At 42.6% G+C, this 23,875-nt stretch overlaps 1 protein-coding gene and 1 pseudogene across 1 annotated transcript in view; both read right to left on the bottom strand.

The window, feature by feature from the left end:
• The window catches only part of SASH1 (SAM and SH3 domain containing 1), a 178,859-nt gene that overhangs the window by 55,632 nt on the left and 99,352 nt on the right, over positions 1–23,875 (bottom strand). Inside the window, exons 5-8 of the mRNA XM_058534247.1 lie at positions 17,534–17,574; positions 14,038–14,124; positions 11,578–11,690; positions 3,891–3,992 (exon numbers count right to left, since the gene is read on the bottom strand). Of these exons, the coding sequence (XP_058390230.1) occupies positions 3,891–3,992; positions 11,578–11,690; positions 14,038–14,124; positions 17,534–17,574 (343 nt within the window). The remainder of the gene's footprint in view (positions 1–3,890; positions 3,993–11,577; positions 11,691–14,037; positions 14,125–17,533; positions 17,575–23,875) is intronic.
• On the bottom strand, positions 8,587–10,308 carry LOC131399741 (lanosterol 14-alpha demethylase-like; annotated as a pseudogene).

The raw sequence follows: 23,875 nt of genomic DNA, 5'->3' as shown, positions 1-23,875 counted from the left end.
GCTTTTGTTGTTCAAGGAGCTCACAATTTCCAAGGAGGCTGAAATATATACAATTAATTCTGATACTCTAGGATAACTGTTAGGTTTGATGGATAAAGCCAGTTTAATAAAAGCACAGAATAGGAATCAATAAACCATACTTGAGGAGGTTAAAGAAAGTTTCACAGATCAGATGGTAGCTGGGCTTCACCTGGAAGGATGCATAGGCTTCCCACCTAGAAAAACTTGGAGGAAGACATTTTAGGTAGAGGAAATCACATGAGTTAAAGCAGAGAGTGTGAAAACACAAAGTTGGTTCAGTAAAGCACGCAGAGTCCAGTGCGGCTGGAGTAGATGGAGGCTACTGGGGGAGGAGGGTGGAAGACGAGAGGGGAGAGATTGATTGAAGCCAGATCACATCGGGTGTAGAGTCTGCCAAAAAATTTGGAATTCATCTTATAGAACTGGAAAACCCTCAAGTCTTTTGGAAACATGTTGATTGCAAGAAAAGGAGAGTGTTTTAGAAAGATCACTGGTTGCATGGAGCACGGAGAGGAGGAGATAAGAGGCTGAAGACACGGAGGTAGAGCTGCTCCCAGATTTTAAGGAAGAGATGACCAAACAAAACAACTACAGAATAGATGAAAAAGGATAACTCCCAGGGCCAGCCCAGTGGCGTAGCGGTTAAGTTCTCACTCTCCACTTCAGTGGCCCGGTGTTCACAGGTTTGGACCCCGGGCGTGGACCTGTACACCACTTATCAAGCCATGCTGTGGCAGTGTTCCATATAAAGTGGAGGAAGATGGGCACGGATGTGAGCCCAGGGCCAATCTTCCTCAGCAAAAAGAGGAGGGTTGGCAACAGGCGTTAGCTCAGGGCTAATCTTCCTCACAAAAAAAGAAAAAGGATAACTCCCTCCATTCTCGCTCCATGCAGTTTCATGACAGCATCATAAAATGACTGTTGCAAACTCTGGAATTTTAATTCCTACAATCCCCGTGGAACTCCTACTTTAATAAGCACATTTTGGTCACATTAAAATAGCATGAATAATAAAAGGCATCCAAATTGGAAAAGAAGAAGTAAAATTATCTCTGTTCACAGATGACACAGATGACAGATATGTAGAAAACCCTAAATATTCCACACAGACACAAAAAAAAAACTGTTAGAGATAATCAACAAACTTAGCCAAGCTGCAGGATACAAAATCCACACATAAAACTCAGTGCCATTTTTATATGGTAGCAATGAACAACTTTGAAAAGAAAATTAAGAAAACAATTTTATTTACAATAGCATCAAAAAGAATAAAATATTTAGGAATAAACTTAACCAAAGAGGCAAGGCTTGCACACTGAAAACTACAAAACATTGCTGAAAGAAATTAAAGACATAAGTAAAAGGAAAGATACCCTGTGTTCATGGATTGGAAGACTTCATATTAATAAGATGACAATACGACCCAAATTGATCTACAGATCCAATGCAATCCCTATCAAGATCCCATGGCATTTTTTGCAGAAATAGAAAAACCCATCCTAAAATTCATATGAAATCTCAAATATGAAATAGCCAAAACGATCTGAAAAAGAATCAAGTTGCAAGGCTCCACTTTCTAATTTCAAAACTTACTACAAACCTATGTTACTCAAAACAGTAAGACACTAGCAAAAGGACAGACATATATAAACCAACGAAATAAAAGAGAGCCCAGAAATAAACCCTCACATATATGGTCAATTAGTTTTCAAAAAGGTTGCCAAATAGATGTTAGCTCAGAGCCGGTCTTCCTCAGCAAAAAGAGGAGGATTAGCATGGATGTTAGCTCAGGGCTGATCTTCCTCACAAAAATAAATAAATAAATAAATAAAAATAAAAAATAAATAAAATAAAATAAAAAGGTTGCCAAGACCATTCAATAAAGAAAGGACAGTCTTTTCAACAAACAGTTCTGGGAAAACTGAATATCTACCTGCAAAAGAATGAAACTGGACCCTTACATCATATCACATGCAAACATTAACTTAAAATGGGTCAAAGACTTAAATTTAAGAGCAAAAACTATAAAACTCTTGAAAACATAGGAGAAAATCTTCATGACATTGGATTTGGCAATGACTTCGTGGATATGATATCAAAAACATAGGCAACAAAAGAAAATATAAATTGGACTCAAAAATTAAAAATTTTTGTGCACCAAAAGGACACCATCAAGAGAATGAAAAGGCAACCCATAGAATGGGGGAAAACACTTACAAATCATATATCTGATAAGTGATTAATATCCAGAATATATAAAGACGTCCTACAACTCAACAACCAAACATAAAACAACCCAATTCAAGAATGGGCAAAGAACTTGAGAAGACATTTCTCCAAAGAAATACAAATGGTCAATAAGCACATGAAAAGCTGCTCACCATCTTAGTCATTAGGGAAATGCAAACCAAAACCACATTGAGATACCATTTGACACTCATTAGGATGACTGTTATCAAAAGAAGGAAAAATAGTGGGGCTGGCCCGGTGGCACAAGCAGTTAAGTGTGCACGCTCCACTTTGGCAGCCCGGGAGTCTCAGGTTCGGATCCTGGGCGTGCACCAACGCGCTGCTTGTCACACCATGCTGTGACGGTGTCCCATATAAAGTAGAGGAAGATGGGCACAGAAGTTAGCTCAGGACCAATCTTCCTTGGCAAAAAAGAGGAGGACCTGCATAGGATGTTAGCTTGGGGCTGATCTCCCTCACACACACACACACACAAAAAAAGGAAAAATAGGGGCTGGTGGCATAGTGGTTAAGTTTGCATACATCGCTTCGATGGCCCGGGGTTTGCGGGTTTGGATCCTGGGCGCGGACCTATACACCACTTATCAAGCCATACTGTGGCAGGCGTCCCACACATAAAGTAGAGGAAGGCGGGCATGGATGTTAGCCCAAGGTCAATCTTTCTCAGCACAAAGAGGAGGACTGGTAAGAGATGTTAGCTCAGGGCTAATCTTCCTCACCAAAAAAAGAAAAAAAAGAAGGAAAAATAACAAGTGTTGGTGAAGAAGTAGAGAAATTGGAACCTTCATACATTGCTGTCAGAATGTAAAATTGTGCAGCCACTGGGGAAAACAGTATGGTGGCTCCTCAAAAAGTTAAAAATAGAATTACTATATGATCTAAAGTTTCCACCCATAGGTATATACCCAAAAGCAATGACATCAGGGACTCAAACAGATATTTGTATACCAAAGTTCATAGCAGCATTGTTCACAATAGCCAAAAGGTAGAAACACCCAAGTGTCTATCAACCAACAAATGGATAAACAAAATGTGGTATATACATATAGTGGAATATTATTCAGCCATAAAAAGGAAGGATGTTCTAGTGTATAGTGCAACATGGATGAAGCTTGGCAACATTGTGCTAAGTGAGATAAACCAGATACAGACAGACAAATATTATATGATTCCACTTATGTGAGGTACCTAGACCAGGCAAATTCAGAGACAGAAAGTAGAATGATGGTTGCCAGGGGCTGACGGAAGTTATATCTCCTTCGAGAATGAGGAGTTATTATTTAATGGTTATGAAATTTATTTTGGATGATGAAAAAGTTCTGAAAGTGGGTTGTAGTGATAGTTGCACAGCAACGGGAATGTACTTCTAATGTGAATGCTTATAACGGTAAATTTTAAGTTAACTTTACCAGATTAAAAAAAAACAATCAGCATGAATAGCACTATTCTGGCTGTAAATGAGTCTACGAGGTAAAGAAAACTGAGTAACATGTAAGAAAACACTTCTTTTCGGATCCACATGGGAGCTGGGAGTTTCGAAAAGAAATCACAAGGCTGAATTGCATAGGGTCTCCCTTTTTGGTAGAGGCAGTGAAGATGCTCAGAGAGGGCAAACTTACGTTGCAGTTTGATGAGGCATCGAATGCGGGGTAAGAGCCATCTGGCCAGTCCGCAGGGTCCAGGGCGGCTGACTGCCGGTGCTGGGCCTCATACTCCTTGAGCTGCAACAATTAGAAAAGGAAGGCTGAAATGGAGATAATGGCCACTGCTGTCTACCGAGCAGCGGAAGAGAACGCTTTGGGCACCTCCTCATGCTGGTGTTGGTGACTAAGTGCCAGCCAAAGACGAGGTTGCCAAAACCGAAAGGAAGACACACACCTTGCCCTATGGGTTTTCATCTAAATCAAACCGACAGACGCAATGGACTCTGTATTCTGTGTTCCAAAAGGAAACTTGATTTTCTCACTTTGACATCCTCCAACATCAAAACTCATCTTGCTCCGTTCAATTATTACTTTGAAAACAGAAATTGTTTGTAGTTTGGCCTCTGAATTCCCTCTCCGTACATTCCCTTTGTAGAAGACACCATGTGGTAGACCACAGACATTTTAGTAAAACAGGCAGAAGCCTGAAACTGATTTTTAAAAATCACTTGCTTTTCTTGCTCTGCACTGCTTCAAGTTACCAGTTCAACGTTATCACCTAACAAACGTTATGGGATTTATTGGGGTTGCTTGTGGATCAGAGGAAAATAACAAAGTATCTAGAATATGTTCAGAGACATTTAAAGGAGGAGTTTAGAAACCAGGTTTCTACTTTTTGAAAAATGCAGAAAGATAAGTGAAATATTTCAGAACATTAGCAAATTTAACCTAGCAGAATTAGATGAAGGATCTTTCCAAATGGGAAACGTGAGAAGTTCCAGGTGTGTTTTCATAAAACACAGAAACTTAACTCTGCTACATAATCAATTAGATTGCATTAAAATTCTATCATAAAGCAGTTTTTAGATGTGAATTTAAGACGTTCATCAAATCCTCTTCCATGAACCAAGCCACTAAAAAACAAATGATCTGACCTGACAGCCCAGGGCATAGTGTCAGGTCTGCCCTCAACCACCAGAGCTATGTGGATGTGGCAAAGACACCAGGCTGACAACATCCCTCTAGGAAAAAGCAACTTCCCTAAGCATTATTTCTACTATGAAATTCTTTTCTGTGCATAAATGTGATGGGAGATGGACTGGGGGGAGGCAAATGATGATTAACGGGTAAGAACTTGGCTGCAGAACCTAAGACCAGCTAGGATCCCCTGGGCAAATTGCATAACCCCCCGGGGCTTCTGTTTCTCCACCTGGAAAATGGGAGTCACAATAAATCCACCTCACAAGACTGTTACCAGAATTAAGTACGATAACGCAGCAAAGTTCTAAACACACTGTACCTATGCAATAGAATTTTGATGATAGTATTATTACCGTCACCCTTGTGATTTCAGATAAAGGAGAGCTCAAAGTTCACATCACCTCCAGGTACTGGAACTTTTGCTATTAGGGGCACTAATACCATTTTGGTCATTCTAGTACATTACGGACATGAGTATTGTTCTAATCTTTACAGTACTTTTAAGTTACGTATTAGAATGTTTTTTCCTTCCAGATATACTGGTTTCTGAAATGCTACACTCTCTCTGCATGATCAGGAGAGCTGCCAGCTGAAAAATGGGGTTCTCATTTGTTTTCTTAGGTCTACGCTCTACTTTTATGCCCAACCTTGGCTGCAACTCCTAGGAGCCACTAAATAAGGTTCATCTTTAATGAAAACAAAACAAAACAAGACAAATTCCTCACTGATCAATCATAAACAGAATTAATATATTTTTTTCTGCTACCTGTCCATTTCAATCATTTATTTTAGGGCCCAAGAGTACATGTGCTGCTTCTGATATAGATTCAAATCTGTGCCCTATCCAAATTTACCCCTTACTTTTTTAATTATCCTAATTCCTATGTGTTTTAGAGATCCTATTACAAAACAGGATCTCTAAATTTTTTTTTTTTTTTTTTTTTTTTTGGTGAGGAAGATCAGCCCTGAGCTAACATCCATGCTAATCCTCCTCTTTTTGTTGAGGAAGACCGGCTCTGAGCTAACATCTATTGCCAATCCTTCTCCTTTTTCTTTTTTCCCCAAAGCCCCAGTAGATAGTTGTATGTCATAGTTGCACATCCTTCTAGTTGCTGTATGTGGGACGCGGCCTCAGCATGGCCGGAGAAGCAGTGCGTCAGTGCGCGCCCAGATCCGAGCCCGGGCCACCAGCAGTGGAGCACGCACACTTAACCGCTAAGCCACGGGGCCGGCCCTAAAATTTTTTAAAGTGCATTTTACAAGGAAAAAAACAACCTGGTTACTATTTACATAATTATGTCTCTACTCTGCTCCTGAAGAGGCTTTGACAAATATAATTTCATGAAGGAAAGACAATTGATTTCATTTGAGAATTTACATATTTTAAAGTAAATTTATAGTTTTAGTTTAATTCCAGAAGTTTTAAAATAATGACATTTTAAAGTGTGTGTGTGTGTGTGTGTCTGTCTGTCTGTCTGTCTCAGGAGGAAACACTCTCTTACATCTTATTTTCCCTAGTCTCATACTTGAAGTCTATGACATGATTCTTAGAAGGATGGCCATCTTTAGTAGATTCATGCTTATTCTCTCTTAAAGACTTTTAGGGAAAGAGATCTAAAATGTTCCCATTTCTACGAGAGCTTATTGTAAAGAACATTTATATTGCATCTAATCTAAATCCTCTCCAGCTGCAATTTCAATTCATTTCCTTTTATTCTGTCCTCAGTAGAGATTAAAACAAAATAAAACAAAACACTCTTCAGTACGTCCTGAAGATGTACTGTTTAATGATCCTTCATATACTTGAGGACAGTGATTAAGTTCTTTTCTGCCTCTTCTCTGAGACAAATCTTTTCTAATTTCACCCCATGGGACCCATTAAAAAAACCCTGAATCACTTTGCTGCTCTCCTATGGACTCTCTCCATCAGCCCCCTCTCGTTGTCCAAATCTCTGTGATTGATACACAATAGCTGATATAAGAAAATAATTCAATAATATCTATAGGTTCCCAGTTCACAAGCGTGTACTCTGGTAGACCAGATGTCCAGACTCCCTCTACACAACTGCTCACCTATTCCCCAGTTACTGTAGATATGGGCTCACACTCACACCCTGCTCTGGAGAACTATCCATGTTGACAGGAGCTGTCTCCCCAGAGATGCCTACAAGGCTGCTCCCTCCTCTCCAACCAGTTTTCAGCCTCTTTTTCTCTGGCAGGACCAACTCTACAGTGGAATTCACCTTCTAGAGATCCCCCTCCCTAAGGAATCAGGCTGAGGCCAGCCTTCTCCTGAAGTCAGGTCTCTGTCCAGCTCCTTCCTCTGCCTCTCCTGCTTGCCTCCCTCACTTCAGGTTTCTCCTGAAAGCTATCCTCAACAAATTACGTGCTCAAGAACGCCTGTCTCAGGCTCTGCTTCTAGGGAAACTGATGTTAAGACAGCTGGCGTTAAGAAAGCTCACAATGCCAAAACATCAGTCAAGTCAGTGACAAACATCAAGTACTTTTTTTAATCTCTTAAGAACTTTATTTTGGATTTTCACATGGATATGACCTTGTGGAACCAGACACATATTTATCAGATGGATAAATATGTAATATTTAGTAATTAGATCAAGTTACACGAGCAGTCTTTAGTTATAATAATGATGTTACTTTTTAGGAAATTATGGTCACAGATCTCTCTCCATTTCCTACAGTGTTTCCAGTTAAAATGGCAAAGGACATAGCTTCTATAACATAGCTCCATTATTGCTGAGTACCGTCATACCAAAACAATACTGTTCTCTTTTATCCAAAAGCTTTAAAAGTGAGTTTATTCCCTACCTTCCCATTCTCACTCACTCACCACAAAAATTACCCAGATAAATGAACAACCTGTGGTTGCCAAGTGTCTCAAGGGCTTTCTATACCTTGCAGAACTAGTCCAAGGATTGAACCTCCTTGCCAAGAGCTATGTATGCTCTTAAAATTAGCACCTGGAAGTTGTATTGTGTAGAATATGCCAATTACCTAGACCCCCTTAAACAATTTTTTTGCTCATGAGCTTGACTTCCTTAAAGCATACGTAGTAAGTATCCATCACAAAACTATTAGAAAATGTTGGAAACGTCATTAGATTTGATAAGCTGTTCTGTTAATAAAAGATAAAAATCAGGGGCCGGCCCGGTGGCGCAAGCGGTTAAGTGCGCGCGCTCCGCTGCGGCGGCCCGGGGTTCGCTGGTTCGGATCCCGGGCGCGCACCGACGCACTGCTTGGCAAGCCATGCTGTGGCCGTGTCCCATATAAAGTGGAGGAGGATGGGCACAGATGTTAGCCCAGGGCCAGTCTTCCTCAGCAAAAAAAGAGGAGGATTGGCGGATGTTAGCACAGGGCTGATCTCCTCACAAAAAAAAAAAAAAAAAGATAAAAATCATAAGTTGAGGGACCGGCCCAGTGGCGTAGCGGTTAAGTTCACGCTCTCCACTCTGGCGGCCCCGGGGTTCGCAGGTTCGGATCCTGGGCACGGAGCTATGCACTGCTCATCAAGCCATGCTGTGGTGGCATCTCATATAAAGTAGAGGATGATGGGCATGGATGTTAGCCCAGGGCCAATCTTCCTCAGCAAAAAGAGGAGGACTGGCAACAGATGTTAGCTCAGGGCTAATCTTTCTCACCAAAAAAAAAAAAAAAAAATCATAAGTTGAGCTGCTGTCTTTTTAAATTACACACTCAAAAAAAAATTAGAGAGCTGTAAACTCCATTCTCTTCAAACGCTTTTGCCACTGCCAGTGGTGTTCCACATATAGTTCCTTGCAGCCTTTTTCATTTTGACCTTTGTATCAATAACTGGGTTTCCAAGGATGTGAATCATGGCTGTATCCTTCACAGAGGGAAAATATCCATCAGTGAGATCAAATTCATCCACACAAAGTAGAGTAGACCAACTTTTCTTCATCTGAACATAGGCAAAATTCTTCCCAATACAAGGATGCAGTGGAGGATGCAACCAGCTCCAAATGGCACATAGGCAAACTTCTCTCCTAGTGCTGGCTTGTCCTGTCAAGACTAAAGCCTAGACATTCTACTCAGGGGTCTTGAAGTCTCTGACTGATAGTGGGAGAAACACACACCTGATGTCCCGGAGGAAAGAGCATCTATCACAGTCTGCAGAGCTGAGGCCATTCCCATCACAGCCATTATAGGAAGTCAAGGTCTCACGGTCTCCTTTATACAGTGATCAAGTAACTTCAGATCTTTGATCTGGTCATGAGTTCAAGGAGACAGATTCCTTTCCACAGACTGTTTTCTGCTCTAAATAACATATTCCTTGAAGTGTTTTATCTCTGGCCAAAAAGCAGCCCATCAACACACTAGCAGTTGAGGACGTTTGCTGCCCTGCCAAGAATAGACCAACAAGCTTCCCCGCTCCTTCATCATCCGTCAAAGGACGCCCATCCTTGTGTGCAGAATCTAGTAAACTTTGGAGAAGGTCACCATTTTTTTTCTTCTATCTGTTTCCAGATTGCCTTATAGAATATATTCTTGATCTCTTGATGAGCTCTGTCCTTGCGTCTGAAGCTAGGCAAAAAAAGGCAACCAACCTGGCATCAGACAGGGTGGATGGCTAAAACCTCCAATCAAATCTGCCTAAAGCTGTGCCACCTTCTCGTGGAGACGACTTCTGATCTCCTGTCCACCTCAACAATGGCCAGCTGTTAAACTGATGGGCTCAGAAAGAGCTTCACACAAATGTTTCTCTCCCCAACTTTGAAAGTATTCTTTTGCTTCTTTTTCAGTTACAGCAACGTGCTACCTAACAGGGCCTATGTGAAGGCCACTTTTTAATGTTTCCTTCTGCTCCAAGAAAACCGGATTAGGCACATCATACACAACCCTCTTCCCAAACACAGGTGTCAGAAGACTATAGACATTTGCAATTGGATCTTCATTTTTACAAAATGCAGTGCAGCAGCATCGCTCCCCGGAAGGCAAGTCAATGTCTCGCCCCCCTCTGGTGAAACTAAATACAGGCCCATATTTCTCACACGCATTTTTCTAGGAACTCAATCGGATGTTTCCCGAATGCTATGGTATGTTCGAGGAATGGAACCGGAGAGAAAATGTATTTTCTCAGCTGGTAGCCAGGAGGGGTGGCTGAAGGCACAGTGGAGCAGTTAGATCAGGCTGAGGGTGAAGGTGCAAGCTAGGTGATCAGCAGCACAGACAGGAGAATGCCACTTGTCACCTGCTCCACCACTGCCCCAGTACCCCCGTGGTCCACCAGAGATGCTGGAGGCCAAGACCACTTCCACTTCTCCAAATCGGCAGAGCAACAGAAGTTGGCAGATGCACATCTGGAGGTGGCCCCTGACCCTAAGATCTCCTACTAAACCCAGTCCCACCTCCCTCCCCTCAAGACCTTTTTTTTTTTTTTTTTGCAACATTGTCTCGGCAACAAATTAAACTTTTAGAGTCAGGTATATACTAAATTAAGTTCAGTATGCTTGTCAACCTTTCAAGGTTTCAGATCTTCAAGATTCTACTTGATGCTCAAGTCATAACTAATGCAATGGTTCCTTAGCGACTTGAAAGTTTTCATTAGTTTCTAAACCTGCCTAATTTATAACTTGTCTACACAGTGCTGAACCAACGGTTCAAAGTGAAAATCCAAAATCAATCAGTCAGTTTGTTAGGTGACAACGAAGCAGGAAATCTCTGAATAATCGCTATTTCACGATCATAAATGCTACTTCAGTGTCCTAAAGATTTATTAGGCTTCTTTTAATGCCTAATTAAACTTAAAGCAAAAAGTATGATATAATAAACTGTAATTAATATCTACTTAGAAGTGAAAGTAAGCAAAATTTTACAGTACATCTAAAGCTTAACCTTTAGATTATTCAAAGTTTAGTTTGTGAAGACATTTATAGAACTGATGTTTATAATGTTTGTTAAGATATTTAATTTTTCTTTGGTTTTTCTTTAATAATTCTTTATCATTGATTACATTCTTCTCAATCTTTGTACAAGGCTTGTAAATTCTGCAATGGCATCCAGAGCATCCTTTTCCTTATTGAAGTGGTCCACAGCTCAAAAATATTTGCCCTGCATTCACCCACGTATCCACTGAATATGGAAATTTTACCTCACAGTGTGGAATGCTTGTATCAAGTAAATAGAATGGAATAAATATTTTATGTGACAACAAGGGTATCTGATGATGACCGAAATATCACCCAAATACTATTTTAAATAATATATTCCTATACCCCTTGATGCCCCCATCTTAGTCTGCTGGAGCTGCTGTAACAGGATACCAGAGACTGGGAAATTCCTCATAGTTCTGGAGGCTTGGAAATCTGAGATCAATGGTTCTGGCAGAGTTAGTGCCTGGCGAGGGCCACTTCCCAGTTCACAGATGGCCATCTTCTCACTGTGTCCTCACATGGCAGAAGGGGCAAGGGAGCTCTCTGGGGTCTCTTTTAAAAGGTCACTCATCCTATTCATCAGGGTTCTGCCCTCATGACCTAATCACCTCTCAAAGCCCCACATCCAAATAACATCATATTGGGCACTAGGATTTAACATATGAATCTGGGCGGGGGTGACACTAACATCCAGTCTATAACAGCCCCCAACCATTTTTAAACATAAGGAGGTCAAGTCCTTACAAATGTAAACCAAGCATCTGCACTCTTACCCTAGCGAGAGCTTCTTCAATGGTGATCATCTTCTCCTTGACCATCATCATCAGCTGAATCCGTTCCTCATCACTCATGGTTATCTCGCTTGCAACATAACCCACATCTTCTCCTAGAGATTGAAGACGAAGAACATCAGGAGGGAAAACAAGAAAGATAAAACAGAATGCCAATCTTGAAATTGTCATCTAGGGCTAGAGAAAGATGCTACTCAGGGGCACTGTCTGGCGTCGTGCATTACTGATGGGGTAAGAGGAGCAGTAATGGGATGCTTTTTAGGAAGCCAATGGACCCGTCTTATTGAGAAACAGGCTCCAGGAACATATGGATGTTACCAAAGAAACAAATCCTTCCAAATGATCCAAGCTTTTGTGCTGGAGGGTCTAAGAGGAGTTTTGGAAGAAAGTTGATGGGGAGTTTGGAGTTAGAGGTCAGGCAGAGACCTAATGTAAAGACCCAGCTTGAGCAGACAAGCATAACAAGGCTCCTCTGGCTGAGGGTTCTCTGTGTCCTTCCACTTGAAATATGAACGAGAAGAAAATATTTCTGCAGAGGAGTGGGAGGGAACCGTCTGCCGTGACAGAGAAAGGCAACATTACGGAGTCAGCTGCGGAACAAACCTACAGCCTGGTGCAACCTAGATTCCTACTATGCTATTCGACTGTTGTGCCTCAGAGGATGAGCACAAGTAAATAAAATCACAGGTGTGAAGCCTTTAGAGCTCACTGGAAGGAAGGTAGTATATATGTACATATCTGAAAGTACCATTGTCATAAATGTTTCCAAACTGTGAGTGGACCTCAACTTCCAACTTAGAATAGCAGAGGAAAAGAGAATTCCGCTATTAGGATCCTTTGAAAGTGTTTTCCTACCAACCAAACAGATCGCTGTCGCCTCTAATCTATATGAGCCCCGTTAGGTTGCGTGTCTGTGGGCAGCCTGTGGGCTGTGAAGGCCTTTGGTCAGCGAAAGTGGGCTGTGATTCGCATACTGGGAATAAGCCCTCATTCCAGCCCCTCCTCTTTCTCCTTCTGCCCTGTCTTCCCCACACATGCCCTACTAGCTTCAGTGTCATTAGGATGCTCAGCTGTGGCTTCATCGGCCCTTGGCGTGAGAGGGCAAGAGTCTGGTTGCAGACTTGCAGGAACACATTTCAGTCAGGACCTACCTTAGGATTCATGTTCCCCTGTGTTTCCCTACCTCATTTCCATTTTGTAATCCATCAGTCCAGAAATACCACTCAAGTTCCTTGGCCACACATCTCCTTGTAGGGGAAGAATAATAGTGTGTGCTGGGTGAGGGAGAAGCCTGCAGCTTCGATTCATTGTACCATCTGTGTCACCTCCAGTGGTGCAGAGGGTGATGGGGGGGTGGGGGGACGGTGGTTGGGTTTTTTTAAAAAAATCCACGTGATCTGGTCACCTGTTGGCTTCCTCCCTCTATCCCTCCATTCCTTTCTCTCTCTCTCTTTCTCCTTTTCTCTCCCTCCACGTAAGCCTTTCTTAGAAGGTTTGTTTTGAATCACAAGTGATCCTGGGTGTGTACCAAGAGGAAAAACTGGGAATGTTTACAAATAACTCCTTCAAAGCAGGACAACGTAACAACATTACCCCACTGAGCGTTGCTGAGGAACCCAGGCGTGCTCCTGGTGTATCTATTGCCGCGTCCACTTTTCTCATTTCCGTGTGTATGAGTAGCTGGAGAAGCATTTTGAACAGGGCAGGACACTCAGATTTCGTGAAAGAAATCCAGTAGTGTCACTGACGAGCGACAAAAAACTTTCCTCTAATGATAACCTGATTCAGCCCGACTGGAATCTGGAAGCAGCGTTGTTTCCATTCCTTCTCTGAATGCCGAGGAAGCATAAATTGTATAACTGAGCCTCAAAGGGCTGACATATTTACTTACTATATAAACAACAACAAAAGACAGGGCCAAGGGTAGGGCGAGACTCCCTCCACAAAGCAGCCGGGCAGATTCCCATGATGTCAGACCGTTAGACAGAGTTTCCAAGGCCGACAACCCCATCACCGCCCCTGCCACAGAGAAGCATCAGAAGTTCCGAAGATCGCAAAGGCCCCGAGTGGCAGTGTAGCAGGGAGGGTCCAAAACGAACAAACACCAAAACTTCCCAGACCCTTTTAGGTTAGATCTTGTTGAGTAAAGATCTTCCTGAGGTTGGGGTGACTGAGAAACCTAAAGGTTCGGTCTTTGCTGTCGCATCTAGGAAATGAAAGGCCTGCCAACTTTTCCCAGTTTGTTTTATTTGACTTAAAAAAAAAAACACCCCACTGGGACAAAGTCTTAAAGGAGCGCTAGGAACGTCAGAAAAGTTGAGCACTTTATGGGCACGTGCAATGAGTTATTCTAACTTGCAGCACCCACTTAAGTGAGCAGCACAGGCTTCTTCGTATTTTTGAGCCAAAAGGACCTACGGTCTGCCAGTCGTGTGACAGTACCTTTTGAAGTCTGTCTCATTATTCCTTTCTGGTTCTTTCGGAAGTTCTGCCAGAAGTACTTATTTTTCTTCTTCCAATCTCCTTTTCCTTTAAAAAAGAAAAAAAAAGGCACAAGCCATAAATTCATTAATAACAAAAGTAGCCTCTTCCTTATAATTCAAAGCTTGTAAAAATACTTTGATTTCACAGGAAGACAGTTTCTCTCTTTCAGTTTGTGAAAGACTTGGAGATGCCTATAGAGTTGTTTAAAAGAAATGCAAATTTCCTAGTAGCAAGAAATGGTGCAGGAGGGGTAAGATGAGAAATAAAGAAACATCAAAAAGGCAGACAAAACATGTATTCTTATATTCACTTTGATGTTTGTTTAACTAGTATTTCTAATTCTGCCTTGTCTTGTGGGATATTTTCTCCCCTTTGGTCTCAGCCACAATTATTTCAACTAAGCCACAAATAGGATACTTTGAAAAGTTCACTTTGTTTTGTTGTTCTTCCTGTTGTTGGTCTACCCTCGATTTATTTCTGTTATCCCAGATTTATGAAGAGCACAGGATGGTTGGCATGTCCTGTGCACAGCGGTCACAGAGCTGGTTCCACGTGTCTGTGGGGTTGACCCACCCTGTTTCTCGCAGGTGTGGAGTTTGCATGGGCCTAGCTATAGCACCATCTCCACCTCTCTGGCATTCAGGCACCTGGTGACCTGCCTATCGCTCACTCAGGGCACAACGACAAGAAAAGCAGCCTGCTATCTTGCTGTGACATCTCCCAACTGGGTCCCCCTCCTGCCTCCCATCCTCCCCAGACTGTTCTGGGTGACTTTCAAGTGGAAACAAACTCCCTGCCATAGCTAGACATTTTTAATGTCTGGCAGGGTTCTGATCATCAATAACATGTAATACCTTTTAAAAAGCAAAGGGAAAGGAAGAGAGCACATAACGTGAAAGGATAGCGTAGTCCTTTATTCCTGAAAAATAAAATGAGGGAGCGGCAGCGATATCTGCGCTCACGCAGATGTGGCACACCCACAGCCGTGGCGTCTGGTTGCTGCACAGCCACTGCAAACAGGTCCCAGCAGAGAGATGCACTCTTGGTTTCCACAGTCTAGACGGGTGGTGCCAGGCGATGGTGCATGAAGCAGGCATGTGGGAACCCGTCCACAGTGCCCCCAGGCTAGAGAGGGCACATTTGTCAAAACAGGATGCCCTCATTTAAGTTCTGACAACCCCCAGAGCTATGGGAATGAAACCAGAGCCGGCCAGCCTGAGACTGCCCATATACTCAGAATCTCGAAGGCGCCTGCTGCCTTTGGGCTAAACTGCAGCGAATATCAGCCAGGAAAGGTTAAAGCAGAAGCAGGATTATGACTAACTCAACTCTTCTCTCGGGCAATCAGGGAACAGAATGTATTCTTTGACTGTAAGCTGTACTCACTCCTCCCACGTTAATGTTTCTGAAATGGAGGTGCAGCTTAGAAAACAAATAGTAACATTTATTCAGCACTTGCTATATCCAGACACTTTGCTCTCTAACGTTATATCTCATTTAATACTCATAATGAACATATGATGTATTCTTTTTATTGTAGTAATATTGGTTTATAACATATAAATTTCAAGTGTACATCATTATATTTTGACTTCTGTGTAGACTACATCATGCTCACCACCCAAAGACTAATTACAATCCATCACCACACACGTGCCTAATCATCCCTTTCGCCTTCTTCGCTCTCCCTTTCCCCTCCAGTAACCACCAATCCAATCTCTGTCTCTATGTGTTTGTTTGTTGTTGTTTTTATCTTCTATTTATGAGTGAGATCATACAGTATTGACTTTCTCCCTCAGACTTATTTTGCTTAGCATAATACTCTCAAGGTCCATCCATGTTGTCACAAATGGCCAGATTCATCATTTCTTATGGCTGAGTAGTATTCCATTGTGTATAGAGACCACATCTTCTTTATCCATTCGTCCCTTAATAGCCAACTAGGTTGCTTCCAAGTCTTGGCTATTGTGAATAATGCTGCAGTGAACATAGGGGTGCATGTATCTTTACGCATTCATATGTTTATGTTCTTTGGATAAATACTCAGCAGTGATACATATGATGTATTCTCATTCCCATTTAGTGGATGAGAAAATCGAGGCTTAGAAAGGCAAGTGACTTGCTCAAGGTCGTAACTACTAAGTTAGTAGATTCAAATCCAAATCCAAATGCCTGATTTGAGCTCTTATGCTCCTAATCACGATTACTTTGTCAGGCTCCCCTGACCCAAACAGAGAAGATGTTGCTCAATCAAGAGTGGATTTTATAATCAAGGAAATATAAAATATATAACACCTTAATGGCGAGGATGTGGAGAAAAGGGAACCCTCATTCACTGCTGGTGGGAAGGCAAACAAACTTGTACAGCCACTATGGAAAACAGTATGGAGATTCCTCAAAAAATTAAAAATAGAAATACCTTATGATCCAGCTATTCCACCATTGGGTATTTATCCAAAGAACATGAAACAGTAATTCAAAAAGATACATGCACCCCTAGGTTCATGGCTGCATTATTCACAATAGCCAAGATGTGGAAGCAACCCAAGTGTCCATCAACAGATGAACGAATAAAGAAGATGTGGTATATACATATATATATATATATATATATATATATATACACACAAGGGAACACTACTCAGCCATTAAAAAACAAAAAAATTGTGCCATTTCTGACAAAATAGATGGACCTTGAGGGTATTATGCTAAGCAAAATAAGTCAGACAGAGAAAGACAAACATTGTATGATTTCGCTTATATGTGGAAGATAAACAAATACATAGATAAGGAGAACAGATTACTCATTACTAGAGGAGGAGGGCATGGGGGAGGGAGAAAGGGGTAAAGGGGCACATATGTATGATGATGGATAAAAACTGGACTATTGGTGGTGAACGTGATACAGTCTATACAGAAACTGATCTATAGTGATGTACACCTGAAATTTACAGAATGTTGTAAGCCAATATGACCTCAATAATTTAATATATATGAATTTTATATTTAAATTACATTATATATATAAGGGACGTGACCAGGGATAGGCTCAGGATTTTTACGGTAGCATCATTTCTCTGTGATAGAGAGAAAACTGAAAACACTTAAACGTCCAGCAAAGAAGAGACTGGTTGATTAAATTATGGTACATCCAATATAGTGGGATAATATGCAGGCTTAAGAATTTTACTGTAAAGAATACTCAGTCATAGGGGAAAATGCTCAGGACATATTCAACTGAAAAAAATTATAATATGTAGAATATGATCCAAATTATGTTTTCACACAAATACAGAAAAAAAAGAGAGGAAAGTTGTACATCAAACTCTTAACAGTGTTTATTGCTGGGTGGAAGGATTCTTGGTGGTTCTTGTATTTTTACACATTTATGGGTTCTATAAAGTAGTAAAAGAAAATAATTTTAAATAGTTAAAATAAGAGGAGTGGTACTAACCTACAGAGCCGTCTTCCGAGTTTGACTTATGAAGAGGGTTCCTAGAAAAGAAAAACAAGTCTGATTACCAGGGGGGCCTTGCCTTCACTTGAGAACTGAAACTAGTCTGACCCCTAACTAGTCTGACCCAGCATGAATACTACTTGGCAGAGCCAATATTTAGAGGATATTTACCAATGGCCTTCTCTTGCCATCTGCCGCCTTTCTAGAAACACACTGGTGTGCCGTTTGTCAACATTTATTAAAGACTCACTCCGGGGTAAGATCTGTATTAAACGGAGGGAACGGACTTCACTGGGTGATCGATGAAGGACCTTCCATTTCTGTGAACGATTAACTACACGTTATGTGACTGCCATTGAGAAGTCTCTTGGGTAAGTGGGAAAGAGAAGGCAAATAATATTGAAAATACAGACCCAGCACCACAAATGCCACTCGGGCCAGCAGACTGAGTTATCGGTCAGCTCTAGGAAAAATAAGAGGGACCTCCAAGCAACACAAGGTTCCCCCCAAACAGAGGGACAGCCAGGATGTAGCTCCTCCAGTCGGTGGCTGACAGTTGGCAAGTGCACTGCCCACTTTGCTAGATCTTCCAATGTTCAAAGAGAAGCCAGAAACCTGCCTTTTTTTATGAGAGTGCCACATTTTTAAGTGATGGCAAATAATTCAATGTTTTTAAAAATGTATCCAAGTCAATCAATACATGTCTAGGCACCAGATTCAGCCCACACCCAACCCTACTCTGGCTGCCAGTTTGTGACTGCCGATACAGATGAACCCGAATAACCTGAAATGTGAACACAGCCCCAAACCAGTTCAGTAAGCATTTCTCCAGAAAATACATAGACAGACACCAACTCAAGTCACAAGGCAAGGAAACCAAAGAAAGTTAAAATTGGTTTTCTTAAGGAGGGAAGGGTAGAGCATGGAGCATAATCATTCATTAGGTGGGTCCAGAGCCTAGAGCGCAAGTTCAGTGTCCTTGAGATGCTGACAAGGAAAAGCAGGAAGAAGAGACCGCAGCAGAAGAGAAGCACGGACACTCGGGGGTTACACCTGAATCTTCACTACAAGGTCCTCTGCCAAGGAGGATGCAGGCACCTGGCAGAACCCTCTTTAGTGTGAGAACGCATGGGAAGACAGAGGTCGGAGGCCAGAACTGAATTACACTGAAAACATCAGAGGAAGAGAAACAGAACACCCGAGCCACTGAACAGTGATGTTCTGCCTACCTCGCAGGGAAAAAGGACCTCTAGAACTTAAGGTGACCAGAGAGAAGGGGAAGGGGCTTTCCCTCACGCAGAGCCCCCTCTGACAAGCCACCTCTCTCCATGACGGTTGCACTGATGTTAGCTGACCCCTGGCTGCCATTTGAGACTAGAAGGCCCACCTCGTACGCAGCGTCACACCCCAAGTCCAAGAGAAGTGTTTTTGACCAGTACGACAATCTGACAGACCACTAGTGTCATGAGGGGACAGAGGAGGAGCTAAGAACAGGACACAGGGGAGATGTCTCAGTTGCTGAGGACAAGAGGTAGGTCTTCAGTCTGGTTATTTCCCCTTCCCACGATGCTGTGAACACAGAAAATGGAAGGAAAGCCACCTCATCGTCAAATCTAGCCAAGGTGTAGCTTCTAGGATCAGTTCTCCTCCCGGGAAAGGATGAGGATGAGGACGGAGAGGATGAGCAGGAGCAGCCGCAGCACACGCAAGGTGCTCGGGGCCACGGAAGTACGGGCAAAGCAAAATGGCAGCAGACAGCAGCCCGGAGAGTGGGCTAGTTGGCTGGGGATCAAGGTAGAAAATCTTTCAACAATAATATTTCAGGTAAGGTTTGGATTCTTAAATTTTGTTTTTTAAATTGTACTCTGCTGCATTTTCAGCTCACAGCCATGGTAGTAAGCATCAGTCTACGATACTTCTACTGGCCATGATCTACGAGCCCAGTCACCAGGCTCTCTGCAGATGATCCACTCACAGCAAAGGAAGCGCCACGTTTATTTTTAAACTCGCTCTAAAGACTGGGAAAGTCTTGACCTAATTGCTAAGGACCAAATATCCCAAATATTACTAACTCTTGATAAATTACTTAACTATGGAAGAAACTAAAAAGATGTATGTGAACTTTTACTCTTTCTAAAAGAAATATTTTCATGGGAAAACAGTCTAAAGAAACATGACTTTTTCTTTAGTCCTCTGCTGATTTAGAATAATACACCTTATCAAGTTGTAAGGGGTTTTACCGACCATTTAATCCAATCCCAGTTTTACAGGAAACTACGGTGTCCAGAAGTTACAGAAGGGGCCCAAGGTTCCACAGCTGGTTAGAGATCAACCAAGAGCTAGACCAGGCACCCCGGACCACTGGCCCCGCTGTCTTTTCAATATATGTCTGCCTCTCGCTATCTGGGTAAAACTGTGTCAATCCTATTCTTGAAAAATTCGAAGCCTCATTTCAATTTTTCCAACCCATTTTTCATTCATTCTGCCAAATGGGAATGTCTAATACCATAAAAATACTCTAGAACCCACACTGCAGAAAAAGGTAAATTCTCGCGATTACACGGTTATCACAGAATACAATTGTATTTTCCTCTATAAGATGCTGGCTTACAACCTTTTCATTATTTCTTTTCTACTCTCTTCATATGATCACACATTTGGAATAATTAAGCCTCAGATCTGCACTGTCGAGCTTTTGATCACATAAGAGGTGCACGTCCTCGCCATCGCCTGCACTTCCCGAGGTCGTCGGCAGATGGCACTGTAGCTTCTTTATTCACCTTGCTGTGGCCAGTGGGGATTTTCGCTTTAAAATTTCACCAGTTCACAATCTAGACACTGGGCCAAAAACAGCAAGCCAGTGTTTCATAGGCAGGAGGCTCCCCAACTCATCAACGTACAAAGGGGGAAAATGACACCGCACGAAGTTTAATTTGGAGGCAGGGAACTGTCTCTGCCAACAGAAGCCGGCAGGACAGCGATGCGAAATGCCGTCTCCCTTCTCCTGGAGATTGATTATAAAACTCATCCAGCAGGAGCAAAAATCAATGATGGAACCAAATTCCAAATGTGGACGGCAGCAGGTGGAAGGAGTCATTTTTACTGATCTCCTCGTGAAGGAAATTAATGCTCAGAAGTCAAGTCCAAAGAGGCCTCCCGGTGACACGGCCAGACGCCGCGGGCCTGAAGTCAGCAGAGCTGGAAGGAGGTCTGTCAGCCCTTTTCCATCCACCACTTTTGTTGTCAACAGGGTAAAGAGGACGGGAACTTCCGCACGGATTTCGATGACTAGGAAGCAATAATTAACATTCTGCTGCACTTTGAAAATCTAAGCATTTGATAATCATCAAGCTTCACATTTAAAGTCTCTGAACTCAATCTTACTAAGTACCTTTTCATCAAGCACCACTACTATTAGACCCCAAAACTGCTTAAGTGTCAATATTTTTCTTCAAGATCCCTAAACAACTTTAGCCCTCCCTGAAGGCCAAATGCACTTATGAAAATTCATAAGGAATTTGTAAATTAGATCAAAACACCAGTTGAAGGGACAACATCCCCAGGACTTAACTAACTCCTTCCACCCCTCCTCAGTCTTTAGCAAATTCTTTGTTAAATTGCTTCGTTCTTTCATTTTTACCCATTCGTTCATTCATTCTTTCTTCCATTCAGTAAATATTTCTTCAGCCCCCATTCTGAGTCCGGCACCCTCCGGGGCGCTCAGAAGACAGTGGTGAACACGACGGGTAAGATCCCTCTCTTGGAGCTGGGAGGCGGGAGGAGAGAAGCTTGGCGGGGAGCAGATCCAGAACTGGGGAGAATTTCAGATGACACGGACAGAGAAGGCCTCTCTGAAGAGGTGACAGTTGAGCAGAGACGTCAACGATGAGCTGGCATGACATGCACTCCCCCCAACGAGGAATTCTGGGTGGGGAAAGGACAGAGGAGGGAAGTAGGAGGTCTGAGCTGGTCACGTCAGGTTTGACGTGCTTACTGAACATCCCTGTGGAGATGCGAAGGAGAGAGCTGGACGAGTGCGAGTCCAGGGGAGTCGGGGAGGCCCCGAGATAAGACCCTGGAAGTCACTCGCATATTTAAAGCTAGGAGACCAACTGAAGGCAATCAAGAGGAGCTGGATGAAGGCTGAGCTCAGGGACAATCCAATTTGTGGATTGAAGATGAAGATGAAGCAGGCAATGGACTTAGGAGCAGTGGTCAGCAGGAGAAGGAAAACCAGGAGAGTATGCTTTTACCTTTTGGGCTAGAATAATATGAAAATCGATTTTACACAAATTACACTGCTGCCTCAAACACCATACAGGGTAAATTCTCAGTTGCTCTATTTTCTTTTCTACTGAGTTTACTGCGTCACAGCTGAGATGCTCATAAGACCACAGGGAAAGAGAAACTAACAGGTCCAAATGAAATCCTTTACATTCGTATGGAACTCCACCTTGCCCAAGGACACAGAGCTAGGCAGGGACATCACAGAGTTTAGAAGGCACATCTCGGACTCTGAGTCCAATGCCTCGTCCACTTCACCACACTGTTTCTCATTTACCTAAGAGAAATTCATATGACGTTACACACTGGCCTCGTTCTTGAGTAAGTTACTGGAGTGATACTCAGAAGAGCTTGTGAAGATGGGGCATTGTTTTCAACACCAAATCTGAACATGGTCTCTGGGTTTATCAGAACTAAGTATTTCAGAAACATTTCTCAGGATTTGGTTGTGTTGCTGCTGCATGATCCTCTTGTCTGCTTGTCAAAGGAAAGGGGGCCTCATAATTTGGCTGAAACTCATTTTTCTTCTTATGTCTATTTATAAACGAATAGTCCAAGGTACCACCAGGCAAAGACAACTCTATCTCGTCGTTACACACTTCGTCTGGCAACGGGAAAAGCAGAAGGAATGCCCAAGCATAAAGGACTTCCTAAAACAGACTTCGTGTCTTTGTTTTGGTGGACGGTCTAGAAACTTCATTACAACCAAACAAAACAATAAGAAAATATAAAACCTGACTTCTAAGAAAGGAACATGTGTTATATGTTACTGGAAAACCTATACTTAAGAGATTTTTAAGCTTCCTTTATCTTGAGTCTCCGGAAATACACTTCTCCGTGAGTTTCTTTCCTGCTAAATTTTGAGTCAGGGCCTTTGCTGTGTCTGGGTCTTTTCCTGCATCATCCCAGGCCCGCCAAGGCAGTCCCCTAAGCTCCAGCGTTTTCTTCAAGATGCAGAAAACGGACCGAGACATCTGGGCTACTGAATTGTACGTGCACAGGGGAAAGAAGACAGTAAAGGGTTGGGGGCTTTTCAGTTGTTACATTTTCTTTTTCTTGACGCCTTTCTAAATATAACTACTGATATTCACGCTTTGCATATCTAGTGACAAATTATGTTGTGTAAAATAGGTAATTCTTTAATTTGATATTTCTTAATATCCTTTGGGTATGAAAGGTATTTTTCATCACAGGAGCTTATGTCCTCTATTTAATAGAAATTAATATGAAACAAAATTCTGTTCCCACTATGTACAGTCTGCCGTAAAAATTCCAGGGTCACCCCTGCCCCAGCCACAGGGCCAGGACGAGGAGGAGGCACCAGAGACACAGCAGGTCCACAGAGGGGGAGATGCTCACTCTCACAGCATAGGGCAGGTGCAGGGAGCGAGCACCACCTTCAATTCTGCGCCCTCCGCGCCTCTCTGGCTTTACCTTAGATGGTCCCCTCCCAGCCAAGAGCTGCTGGATTTCACACCCAAGAGAGAATTTAGCTTGCAAACTCACTGGCCGGTATTGAAAGCAATTCTACTGCCAAAAATCTGGCGTATTGTTCGAATTCCCTGAATATTCAGTATCAATGACAACGTTGGTGACATTTTGTCACTCTGGTCAAAACACTCCCCATACGGGCTTTTTCTTTCATTTCACAGTCTATTCCCAGCTGGTACTTTCTGGCTTTTTGTTACAAGGTCACCTTCATAAATGATCAAGGCGGGTGTCTGACGCACTGAATCCGAGGCCAGGGCTTGTGACAGCACAGCCACCAATCTAAGCCGTGCTTTCTTTTCTATGTGAAGTGGTGACGATAAGAACCGTGCCTTCCTTGATGGGTTGTTAGGAGAATTACATGAGACCATGAATGCACAGCTTAGCACACTGCCTGGCACTCCAGTTCCCAATAGATGTGACCTCTGGAACTATCTCTCAGCGCAGCCCCAAAAAGATGCATGTTCTTGGTCTCTGCACTGGACTCCATCATCCTCATTCCACCAAGCATTGCCCCACTGCGCACCCCTACTCCAGACTCCAGCAGTTTCTAAATCTCCAAGGTTT

This window comes from Diceros bicornis, chromosome 39, assembly GCF_020826845.1.
Source record: "Diceros bicornis minor isolate mBicDic1 chromosome 39, mDicBic1.mat.cur, whole genome shotgun sequence".
Taxonomy (NCBI): domain Eukaryota; kingdom Metazoa; phylum Chordata; class Mammalia; order Perissodactyla; family Rhinocerotidae; genus Diceros; species Diceros bicornis.
Note: the sequence above shows the minus strand (reverse complement) of the source record. Positions and strands in the feature narration are given on the sequence as shown.